Raw genomic sequence first — 12,234 nt, forward strand, 5'->3', positions numbered from 1 at the left:
AACAGTACACACATCATCGTTTCCTCCCTCATTATAGGAGAATGTACAACTATAAAATTCTTATTATTGCCGGTGTAAAAGTTTGATTTTCCATAAACAAAGGAATGATGTTAAAACAGAAAGGGAAGTTCTAATGAGTGCCTCTAGCGCACTTTGTAAGAACTTTAAATAGTACTCCATCCATTTCTAAATATAAGCAAAATTCATTTTTTAGGTTCATTCATTTAATGATGTATGTTGTTCATAATATGGACTACATATATCATTAAATGAATGAACCTAAAAAGCCAATTTTGCTTATATTTAAAAACAGAGGGAGTAATTTGTTAAGAAAGTTTATGTATTTAATACATTGAAAATTGAAGTATTTGATTTTTTTAATAAATAATTCTTTAATGTGAAATCTTTAAAGAGCTTCCCAATAACACATGTTAACAAGACCCATAAAGAAATTGTTGGCCTCTAATTTGTATAAATGAAGAAAGTGCTTCCTTTTTTTTTTCTTATGAAGAAATCAAAATGAAATATAATATAAACGACAACCAATCTTCACGGCATAAGGTGTACCATTGAAGACCGCCCAAAAGTTACAAACAAGTTCAAACAAAGCAATCAAAAATCAACCAATGCCCGCACAAAGGAACGGGGCCTGGCACCAATCATGAAAACAATAAGGAAATACAGTAAATTTAGCCTTAAACCACCAAAAAGAGAGAAGTTTAATAGCCTCCAACATTTGAAAATGACAACGTTCTTGACCACGAAAAATCCTGTCATTCCTTTCTTTCCATAATTCCCACACAGGTGCAAACCAAATCAAATACATAAGTGAGCATCTTGATTTTCCGTAACCTGAATAAGATGCTTGGAAGCTTTTCTTAAATAAGATCATTGCAGAAGGAGCATTAATGCTTTGAGATCCTTGTGTGAACGGAATGGTTGAGAAGGTTATGGCGTAAAGAAGCGTATTGATAGGAAAGGGAGGTTCAGGTGAAAGGCTATACTTGCTAACTAACGTCGTGAATATTAGTGCAACAATTGTTTCTTGCAAATTAAGTAATCAAAATAATGGTTGAATTTAGAGAGAGAAGAATAGAGAAGGAGAAAGTGGTGATGGAGAGAACAAAGTATTAAGAGTTTGTTATTTCATTGATTAATGAAAATAGATGATTAACAACTATTTATATACACATAACTTGTAGTGCAAGTCATTTAGTAAATAACTAACAAACTTTTAAAGTAAAGCTAATTATTTAAACTAACTTCACTAATGATTATGGATTAATCATCTAAATTAAAAGTGAAAATGTAAGGGAGGTTGTTGTTTTTTTAAAACTAGAGGAGGTTGTTAGTGTTGTTTAAATAAAACCGAGAGAATATTGTGAGTGCAATTATCCGTATACTGAGGGTAGTTTTCACATCTCTTTTCTTTATAGGAATTTACACTCACATAAAGAGTGTCTTTTCTCTATTATGAGATAATTAGAGTGTATTTTTTTTGCTCGTTACAAAATATTTATACATATTACATGTATCTCTAAAAAAAAAAAATACATATTATAGTAAATCTAAAACTTGGAAGCAAGCAATACTAATTAATTTTTATTTGAGTGGGACAAAAAGCATGCAAATTTTAATACGTATAAACATTTAGCAATAATCACAATCCAAATAGTCACACAAATAAAACTTAATACTTTTGAAATGAAACATAATAATAAATCTCACATTTAACAGACTCCTTGACAATTCAAGATTCTGTTTTGAACCTAGAATTCTTATTCTCAACAATCAACATATTTTGATAATTTATAGAAAATATAAAAAAATTCCCTCAACTTTATATTAAACAATTAATCAATCATTATCCTTCTTCATTCATATCTGGTTAACTTTTCTGCAATTGCACCTGATCTCACCCTTTTTACCAGTAAGAGGCTTCAAGTTACCCATCTTAATCATAGAAACTCCAAAATCATAAGCAAAAGCATAAGAATTTTTACTATAAAGTTGAACCAATCTATCACTTTGAGAACCATCACCTTTAAAAAGCTCTTGATCAGAATGAAGAAGACCCCTTTTATACAACAAAGCCTTATAATATGATGTGTCAACTTTGTTAGGTGTAGAATCAAATGGTGCTAAATTATCGTCGCCGCCGATTTTAGGGCATGTCTTTTGCAAATTGGCAGCAAAATTGGTGTCTATGTTGGTGTCATTGAAGATCCTGTCTCTAAAGTTAGTGCATTTGGAAAATCCAATTGTGTGGCCACCAGATAGAACAACTAAGTCTTTAAGGTTAAGTCCATGAGACTTGAAATTTGTGATGAGTTGTGAGAAATTGAAAAATGGAGGAGGAAGATTTGTATTTGCTGCATCCCTGCTTGCAAATCTTGAATCTCTTCTTCCTAGTAACACTTGGTACCAATATTGCTTACCACCCAGCTGTTAAATGATGAAAGCAAAATTTCTTAGTTGCTAGGGTTATATATACTACTCCAAATTCACCAATAAAAAAAATATACTACTCGAAATTTCAGTTTTGATCCGGTTAAATGCAGTCTATGTATTCAAAATTGCGGTTATATATAGACCTCAAAATCTTTTATATTTTCTGAAACAACTGTGGTTACACAAATTAAAACCTTGTTTAGAAGTGAAAAATATTTGAAAGACTTACAATGGCAACAGAGTCTCGAGCAGCTATAGCTAAAATATCGGCGCATGATACGACATCGCGTTTGCAAGCTTTGGTAACTGCTTCTTTAATTTGATCAACAACCTCAAAACCTCTAATTGAATTGATATTTGGAAATGCAGTCTTCTCACCAATGAAGGTAGGGGTATCATCTAGCAGAACCGATCCATCACAACCCTATAATGGAAATTGTTCATATGTATTTGTGACATGAATATGATGCACTTATAATTTAACTCATAATAAGTTTGAAATTAATATAGAAATATAAATTTTGAATAAAGAAGGATCTATATTTTAGCATGTTACAAAATTATCGCTTTTTAATTATTGTTGTATTTTTCCTTCAAAAAATTATTGTTGTATTTTTACATCTAATTCTATAGAGAGTATACAAAAAAGTTTAAGTCTCTTGCATGAGTACAACATGAACCCAACTACTTTTCTTGCAAACTTGCACCATTGATACCTAATTGTTTGACATGATTATTAGATATAAAAACATCAATAGAAGAGTAAAATATCCACTATTCATATTAGATATTGCCTTGCTCAAATATATAGTTATACTACTACAAAAATAATGAATTAATTTATGTTCCTTTAGAAACTAATTTTATTTTTCCTTCAACAATTTAACTTTTATTTTTTCATATACGTTGTTTGAATAATAATGTGTAAAAGAAATGCATGTAGCTTGGTTGGGGGACTAAGAAATATCAAAAAATAAAGTTTAAACACTCAAAACTAACATAAACAATAATTTACAAACATTTTTATTTAGAGAATGTACATTATATTGACTTTACTTAATGATTCTAGAAATAGCATCATAAATTTATGAAATTAACAAACTTACGTTAACAAAGCAGTCATGGAAATGCAAACGTAGCAATGATGCTCCCATGCGTGGCTCACGAATAATTGCTTGCTTAACAATTGAATTTATGATTGGCAATGCCTTGGGACAAATTCTGTCATAATAATTTGGAGTCAGTTTTGCAATGGTAGGGCTCAAAATTGTTGCAAAAGTGACCACAAATAGCACGAATTGGATACGAGAATCCATTTTACTCTATGCTTGTGTATATGAGACTATAATTTGAGCAAAGATTTTGTTTTTGTGAGTATCTAGCTATAGAGGGATGATTTATATAGAATGGAAATGTAGCAACTTTTATTTTTTGATGAATGAAAATATAGCAACTGGGCTATAGTTATTTACTTGTTAGAGTTGTCAACTTATATAATATTTCAAGTCATAATGTACCTACTACTTATATGTGCTCGCCTGCTTGGTATTGACCTAAAAAATTCTATAAAAATTGCTTAAGAATGCAAGTATACAACCTTTAATTTATCCACCTTTACCATTGGTTATAGAAATGATATGCATGTTGCTTTTATTATACCTGTTTAAAGTTTTTAAGGCCGAAATGAATATTAATATATGATGATGATGATGATATTTGGTAAGTTGGTGCACCCTCGTATAACTGGATAATGAGGGTAAAATTTGATATTTTATTAATTATTTTTGACATAAAAGAATTAAATGAAAAATTTATTTTTTGTATATATAAGAAGAGTTACATACCTTAAGATCTAGCTGGCTAAAGATATTAATTAGGGCCGATTCAATGGTTAAACAACCTATCCTAGGATTTTAGGCCTCAAAATTTTGGATAAAAAAAGACCTAAAAAACTTCAATTTAGTTATAAATATATAATATGACAAAATTATTATAGATGTTTGCCTGGCTTTAATTCATCAAGAAGAGGCCTCAAATACTCTTGATGTTTGGTTCAAACCCTGGGTTTAGCAAATTTAATTTTTATTTTATTTTAAAAGACCTCACTAAAATATTTGCTTTAAGCCTCTTAAATTTTTGGGTTGTCATTGATATTAATCTTTGCAAGGGCACGTTAATATAACCAATGCTAATTAATTTCTTTCACCTCTGTCAATATTTTTTAACTCATTCACTTTGTCAATATTATTATTTTTTTACTTTGACTCATTCACCTCTATAGTATAGTTTTTTTTTTTTAACTAAATGTTCTAAAGAATTAGATGACCCAAAGTGTCCTTAGAGATATGCCTATGAGGGTGTAACTAATATAAGAACTAGACTAATACGCGTAATCCAGTAACATGAAAAGATCCTTCATAAACAAAAATTACTTCTACACAAAGCGTATATATACATAAATAAATACATACATAAATACATTTATTTATTTATTTTATATTGAGTTGAAGAAAAAATGAAAGGGACTTCTAAACTTGCAAGTAGTAGTAGTACACACAAAAAAAATAAAAATTGCAAGTAGTTGTTTGTTAAACAAGTAGTGAAGCGAATGTGCACCCGACTCCTTAACAGATGTGATGATGTTACTCAATCGTTATAGTTTTATTAGTTAAAAACTATATGCAACTGTAAATTTATTGTCTGAAATGATTGCTCCCTACCAGTTTTACGAATTAAGAGTCATGCATGATATGTGAGAATGAATATTATATATGTTAGAAATACAAAATAAAAGTAAATTCCATCTGCTATTATACTTATATATTATAAATCTATTATCTATCAAATAACTGAGTTTTTTTTTTTAATTTATTTATTTATTTTAAATTTTAAATAATCACGTGCAATTTTATAACATTTCATTATCTTATAGGAAAATTATAAATTTCATTAGTTACCACTTTAAATTTGGACGATGAGCATCATCAACATTAATTATTTGTTTAGTATCTCATTTGTATTTATCTATTCGTTTTTATTTCTTCTTTTGATTTCTTTCTTCTTTTTGTAAACATACCTAAAAATTAAAATACTCAAGAGAACGTACATGAACCTTGCTACCAGGGTGTTCATATCTAAAACAATTCAAATTAAAACTGCAAACTAATATAAAAAGACTAAAAACTTTACAAAATTGAATATTATTAGATTATTTGGATGTCCTTTTTTTTTTTTTTGTGGTGGTTGGGGTTTGAACCCTATACCTTTATATATTATGCATTGTCCCTACCAACTGAGATAAACACATTTTGTTGGGTTTGCAAGTTTTCTTGAAAACTAGTTTTTTCAAGCTCTTTTTTTCTTGGATATTTTACAAAATTATATAAGCTTTGTTAGTTTAGCTGATATGTTATATAGTATTCAGAAAGGAAATTAACTTGGGCCTTTTTGTATATCATGTAATTTCCTAAGTGGTAGCCAAAGATAGTATTGCTTTCTAGTTACTTTGAATTAATTCATATTAGCGCATGAAGAATTCAGGGATGTTAGTTAGACCATGGATTCTAAGAAAAAATTCATTTTAAAGAGGGTAGAATGCAATATCCCAAAACATCGAGTACTCGAGAAATTCTGATAGAACAAAAAGGACTTTATCATTGTTAGTCTTTTGACATGAGATGAAGAAATCCATTTTTAAAATCAGACAACAACTACCATTACATAATCTTGTTGACCTCGAGTTTAAGGTAACCCAGAGATACATGCTGACATATTGTCAAGGCGCTTATAGGATTAGAAGTGGCATATATGTCAACATTGACTTTATCTTTGGGTTACCTTAGACAAGGCCAAAATCCAAAACACCAAGTTGTATTTTGGTCTTGACTAAGTCACTGATTTTTCATCTTTGAATACGTCTATTGATATCTCTTTCAAGTTTCGACAAATAGAAATTTTCTTTCACCGAAGACATGATTTTATCTCGTCCAAGATGACCTGCTAATCGTCCATCGTGGTCTTCCCATTTTTTTTTTTGAAGAAACAAAAATGATATATATTCACACCAAACCAAGGCGCCTCTTTAGCACAAGGCGTGCTAGAGAGAGCGCTAAAAAAACAACTAGTCTGACATCCAAAACAACAAAACAGGAACTAGCGAATACCCAAGCAAAACAATGGGTCTGACCGCCACTGCTGACAACCAAAAATAAAAGCGGCATTATTAGCACGCAACCACCAATAGGAGTGGAATTTAACCTTCTCAACAATCTCCGAAATAGGAGTAAAAAAGTTATTGAAAATTCTATTATTATGTTCCTTCCAGATAAGCCAAACACAGAGAAGCCAAATGAGCTGGAGAAAAGATCGCATAGTCTTCTTGCCTCCTAAAGAATATGTAAATAGAAGAAAATGAGCACCGAGATTGTGATGATGAACACCTGAAAAACCAAGCCAAGCCCGAACTTGCTACCAAATAGAACCAAAAGTAACACAATGCAAGAACAGATGATGTGCGGTTTCAGCAAGACCGCAACCTGCCACGCAATAGGTTGCCTCGTCAGGAATGATACCACGGTTGTGTAAATTATTTTTTGTTGGCAACCTGTCTCGAAGCAAACGCCATGCTAAAATAAACACCTTCAATGGCACCTGAGAATGCCAAAATGGCTTCGTGTAGCGAACCTTAAGGAATACATAAGCCTTTTCCTGTGAGCAAAAATCTCTCATGTCTGTACTTGAAAGGATTACAATTCAAAAATCTCACAATTTTAATATGATGGTCCTTATTCTTAAACAAAGGTCTGATAAAGTTGATCAATTTTTAGGCCATTACCTTTGACCAACTACAAGTTTAAAATGATTCGTAAAATTCTAGCAGATATATTTTCTTTGATTTCTCCTGAAATCTTCTCTGATCACCAAAGAGGTTTTATTAGAGATATGCCTATTTCAAATCATGCAAGTATACACCATTTGAAGTAAAATCTATAAATAAAGATCGTCCTGATAAGGAGCACTGACGAATTCAGAAATGTTGGCTTGCGGGGGCAGAATTTTATATGATAAAATATTTATAGAAAATTTTAGCAATGCAAAAGTGATATAAGAATAACATCATTATCATTGAGAAAAATACTTGAGATTATAAACATTATACTATTATATATTAGAAAAATTCAAGACTCATCAACATTTACAAAAATTGTTCTTTACGTATCTTTATGTTTAAAAAATATGGTAGAAATTATTTAAAATTTCATCTCAAATACATTTATACATTTGATTTTATAAAATTCATAAGCGAATTTTTTTTTTTTTATGGTATAAATTTTCATTTAATGGAGACAATCTATTATTTTAAGAGGGGACAATCATTAAAATCTCAAACATTTAACAAATATAACCGAAATAGTAGTGGAGACCGTTGCCGCAAACTGCTCTACCTAGATCCGTGGCTGATGAGGAGAATGATTGTGTTCTAAACTTGAACACTTTTGTAAGTAAATAAACTTTTTTTTTTGTGTAAAAACAAAAAGATAAACATTTTCGATTGACAATTAAAATTGAATTTGGGTTTTACTTTTTGGTGTTAACCTTCATGTTTTAAGGGGAAATAGATTATGGTAATCTGGAGTTTGAGGTAAGTAAATTTTTGCCAATTATTGTTTTATCTGGTGATCGAACATAGGTTCTCCTGAATAATTAGTCGTTGATAGAATGTTTGTCGTCGTTGATGGAACTCATTATCTACATGAGCTCAATTGATTGATATTTTGAATTTGGGGTTTAGAATGCATGTTAATTTAAATGAGAAGAAGTTGATCTATGATTCAGTTGATGAAAAGTAGTTAAGAAAGACTACAAATTTTTCGTCTCATTTTTTCTTTTTATAAAAACTTACAAAAATCAATACTTTTATAAATTATAAATATCACCTTTCTAAAAAAATTAGTCACATAAAATTTAAGACTTACAATGAAAACAATAAATTGAAAATCACGTTTAACAGACTCCTTAACAATTCATGGTTCTGTTTTGAACCTAGAATTATTATTCTCAACAATCAAAATATTTGAATAATTTATAGAGCATAAAAAAATTGGCACAACTTTATATTAAACAATTAATCAATCTTTATCTTTCTTCATTCTGCTGTAGTCCATCCATCATTATAATATTCAGTTCTGATTAACTTTTCTGCAATTGCACCTTATCTCACCCTTTTTCCCGGTAAGAGGCTTCAAGTTACCCATCTTAATCATAGAAACTCCAAAATCATATGCAAAAGCATAAGAATTTTTACTATAAAGTTGAACCAATCTATCACTTTGAGAACCATCACCTTTGAAAAGCTCTTGATCAGAATGAAGGAGACCTTGTTTATTCAACAAAGCCTTATAGTATTTTGTGTCAACTCTTGAAGGAGTAGAATCAAATGGTGCTAGATTGTCATCGCCGCCGATTTTAGGGCATGTCTTTTGCAAATTGGCAGCAAAGTTGGTGTCTAGGTTGGTGTCATTGTAGATCCTATTTCTAAAGTTAGTGCATTTGGAAAATCCAATTGTGTGACCACCAGATAGAACAACTAAATCTTTAAGGTTTAGTCCATGTGACTTGAAATTTGTGATGAGTTGTGAGAAGTTAAAGAATGGAGGAGGAAGATTTGTATTTGCTGCATCCCTGCTTGCAAATCTTGAATCTCTTCTTCCTAGTAACACTTGGTACCAATATTGCTTACCACCCAACTGTTAATTGAAGCAAAATTTGTTAGTTGTCAATCTTATATATACTAGCTAGAAAAAGTTGAATGAGTGAACAAAAAATTAAAAAACCAAAAAATATTAAAGAAAATGCCAACGAGTGTCCTTCAATATTTAGTGTTTGATTTAAACATGGTTTTAAATTAGAGTTTCGGTTGCGGTAATGCTATAAACTTGTATTGTAGAAAAATTTAGCAACATAGAAGACTATTATTTTTTTTTATTTTTTATATTGCAGTCGCAATTAGGGTTAGTGCAATTTAAAACCATGATTAAAAAGTGCAAAATATTGGAAAGACTTACAATGGCAACAGAGTCTCGAGCTGCTATAGCTAAAATATCGGCACATGATACGACATCGCGTTTGCAAGCTTTGGTAACTGCAGCTTTGATTTGATCAACAACCTCAAAACCTCTAATTGAATTGATATTTGGAAATGCAGTCTTCTCACCAATGAAGGTAGGGGTGTCATCTAGTAGAACCGATCCATCACAACCCTGTGTAGATTCACAATGTTCATGTATTAGACTATGTATAACATAAGTGATTCATATGTAATTGTGACAATTTGATAACAGTATCACATTACACATACATAAATATGTATATAAATTAACTGTATTGTGACTATAATAAAGCTAAACATAATTTTATAAATGTAATCAACTAACTTACATTAACAAAGCAGTCATGGAAATGCAAACGTAGCAATGATGCTCCCATGCGTGGCTCACGAATAATTGCTTGCTTAACAATTGACTTTATGACTGGCAATGCCTTAGGACAAATTCTGTCATAATAATTTGGAGTCAGCTTTGCAATGGTAGGACTCAAAATTGTTGCAAAAGTGACCACAAAAAGCACGAATTGGAAACGAGAATCCATTTGCTATATGCTTGTATTAGACTTTGATTTGAGCTAAGATGTTTTTGTGAGTATCTAGCTATAGAGGGATGATTTATATAGAATCAAAATTTACCAACTTTCATTATTTGATGAATGAAAATATAGCAACTAGGCTATAGTTATTTACTTGTTAGAGTTGTCAACTTATAAAATATTTGAAGTCATAATGTACCTACAACTTATATGTGGCTGCCTGCTTGGTACCGTTGACCCAAAACCTTCTATAAGAATTACATTACATAAACATTGCCACCTTCATCACCTATACCATTGGATATAGAAATGATATGTATGATCGATGGTACATGTTGCTTTATTATATTTGGGAAGTTGGTGTACCCTCGAATAACTGGATAATGGGGGCAAAATTTGATCTATGGTGGATTTTTTTAATAATTTATTTTAAAATAAAATAAAATCACACTTTGGAGTTTTCATTTGTTTTTTTTTTTTAATTTAAAGAAAATAAAAAACAAAAATAATCTAAATGCTTCTAATGATAAAGTTGTCTTGATTAGTTTCTCTCAAAATCATTTTCAACAACGGATTATATATCCTTTAAAAAAAATGGAATTATATAAAAAAAATGATTTTCTTTTGGCACAATGTATATTTTTAGAAAATAAAAACTAATCTTGAAGTTATTGAAGTCAAGATCATCTTTTAATAATCCACAACAATCTGACCTTGTATTCTTCCTGCACAATTAAACACTTTATAATTATTACGACTTAAATATTTTAAAGATGTAGATGACTCAAAACCTCCTTACATGTATGCCTAAGTGGGTTTATGATCTCTAATTAATACAAGAACTGGACTAATATACGCGTAATCCAGTAGCATGAAAAGAACCTTGATAGAATCCGTCAAAAAAAAAAACTTGAGTTGAAAAAAAAATCAGTTATTAAATACATTATTTTAATAACACGAAAAAACAACCACATTTTTTTAATTAACTCCACAAAGCGTATACATATCTTATAATTTTTTTAATTATGTATTGAATTGAAAAAGAATGAAAGGGACATCTAAACTTTGGAAGTAGTTGCTTGTGGGACAAGTAGTGAAGAGAATGTGCTCCCAACTTCTTAACATATGTAATGATGTTACTCAATTCCATATAGTATTAGTAGTTAACAATATATACAACTGTAAACTGCTGTCTGAGAAAATTTACTTTAACAACTTAACATCATCGTTAGTCTTTTGACATAGGATGAAATGAGTCATTTTTTAAAATTTGTCCACAACTTTCATTAAATATAATCATTCCGATGATGAGTCCGTGGTAACCCAAAGGACAAAGTCCATGCTAACATCTTCTCAAAGTTCTTATGGAATTAGAACTGGCATGAATAACCTAGGGTTTTGAATACTTCCTCTATATTCTTTTTTTTTTTTGGTACAATACTTCCTCTATACTTAATTATAAAGACTTCTGAAAAAAAATTCATTAAATATAAGTTGATCTCTTACAAATTACCAAAATTATGTATTATTCTTTCAAATATAATTCAAATTAATTCTAATTACTCTGGTCTTTATTATTTTTTGGAGATTTTTATAGTCTTCTTTATAAGAGAAAAAAAATCACAAAATGTAAAAAAAATAAAAATTACACAATCAATATTTTCATAATGTATGTGAAAACCGAGAAATTGACTTTGCGTTTGATTTGCTAAAAAATAAAGGACATGACATAACAACTCTAGTTGTTCAGTGTTTGATTTGTAAAACTGTTTCATGTACAAGACAAACTGGAGGCAAGGGACAGGACAAAAACTCATATTTTTATCCCTCACCAAACCACAACACAACTTTTTGTCCCACGTACAAGTTGTCTGAAATACCAAAATAGCATTTTGTCCCTCAAAAATCATATAAAACAAAAAATTACTCAATGCCATAAAAAATTTGTCCTGTGCTGTTCTGCCTTGTGTTGTACTGTTCTATCTTATACTGTTCTGTTTTGCAAACCAAACACATATGATGCAAATATAATATGTTAATTTACCTTTTTTTAAAGTTCCAAATTGTATTATTAAGCATTGATCATTGCATCAAAAGGCACAAATGATACACACACACAAAAATAATACTTTCACATATTGA

General features: G+C 30.1%; 2 protein-coding genes across 2 annotated transcripts; both read right to left on the reverse strand.

Annotated features, from left to right (window-relative positions):
- Positions 1–1,625: 1,625 nt before the first annotated feature.
- On the reverse strand, positions 1,626–3,889 carry LOC11412365 (cationic peroxidase 1). The gene is made up of 3 exons (XM_003615931.4): positions 3,558–3,889; positions 2,681–2,875; positions 1,626–2,445 (listed from the first exon to the last, which is right to left on the reverse strand). The coding sequence occupies exons 1-3, from the start codon at positions 3,765–3,767 to the stop codon at positions 1,879–1,881; spliced, it is 972 nt and encodes a 323-aa protein (XP_003615979.1). The 5' UTR covers positions 3,768–3,889; the 3' UTR covers positions 1,626–1,878.
- A 4,499-nt stretch (positions 3,890–8,388) lies between these two features.
- Positions 8,389–10,202, reverse strand: LOC11411139 (cationic peroxidase 1). Its single transcript, XM_003615933.4, has 3 exons — positions 9,889–10,202; positions 9,516–9,710; positions 8,389–9,197 (listed from the first exon to the last, which is right to left on the reverse strand). Exons 1-3 carry the CDS (start codon positions 10,096–10,098, stop codon positions 8,631–8,633), a joined length of 972 nt encoding a protein of 323 aa, XP_003615981.1. The 5' UTR covers positions 10,099–10,202; the 3' UTR covers positions 8,389–8,630.
- Positions 10,203–12,234: the final 2,032 nt, after the last annotated feature.

Source organism: Medicago truncatula, chromosome 5 (assembly GCF_003473485.1).
Source record: "Medicago truncatula cultivar Jemalong A17 chromosome 5, MtrunA17r5.0-ANR, whole genome shotgun sequence".
In the NCBI taxonomy this organism is placed as follows: domain Eukaryota; kingdom Viridiplantae; phylum Streptophyta; class Magnoliopsida; order Fabales; family Fabaceae; genus Medicago; species Medicago truncatula.

Coding starts and splice junctions, on each gene's coding strand:
- LOC11411139 (XM_003615933.4), bottom strand. CDS start 10,098: ATGGATTCTCGTTTCCAATTCGTGCTTTTTGTGGTCACTTTTGCAACA. Junction 9,711..9,888: donor TCCATGACTGCTTTGTTAAT/GTAAGTTAGTTG, acceptor GAATCTACACAG/GGTTGTGATGGATCGGTTCT. Junction 9,198..9,515: donor CTCGAGACTCTGTTGCCATT/GTAAGTCTTTCC, acceptor TTCAATTAACAG/TTGGGTGGTAAGCAATATTG.
- LOC11412365 (XM_003615931.4), bottom strand. CDS start 3,767: ATGGATTCTCGTATCCAATTCGTGCTATTTGTGGTCACTTTTGCAACA. Junction 2,876..3,557: donor TCCATGACTGCTTTGTTAAC/GTAAGTTTGTTA, acceptor TTTCCATTATAG/GGTTGTGATGGATCGGTTCT. Junction 2,446..2,680: donor CTCGAGACTCTGTTGCCATT/GTAAGTCTTTCA, acceptor ATCATTTAACAG/CTGGGTGGTAAGCAATATTG.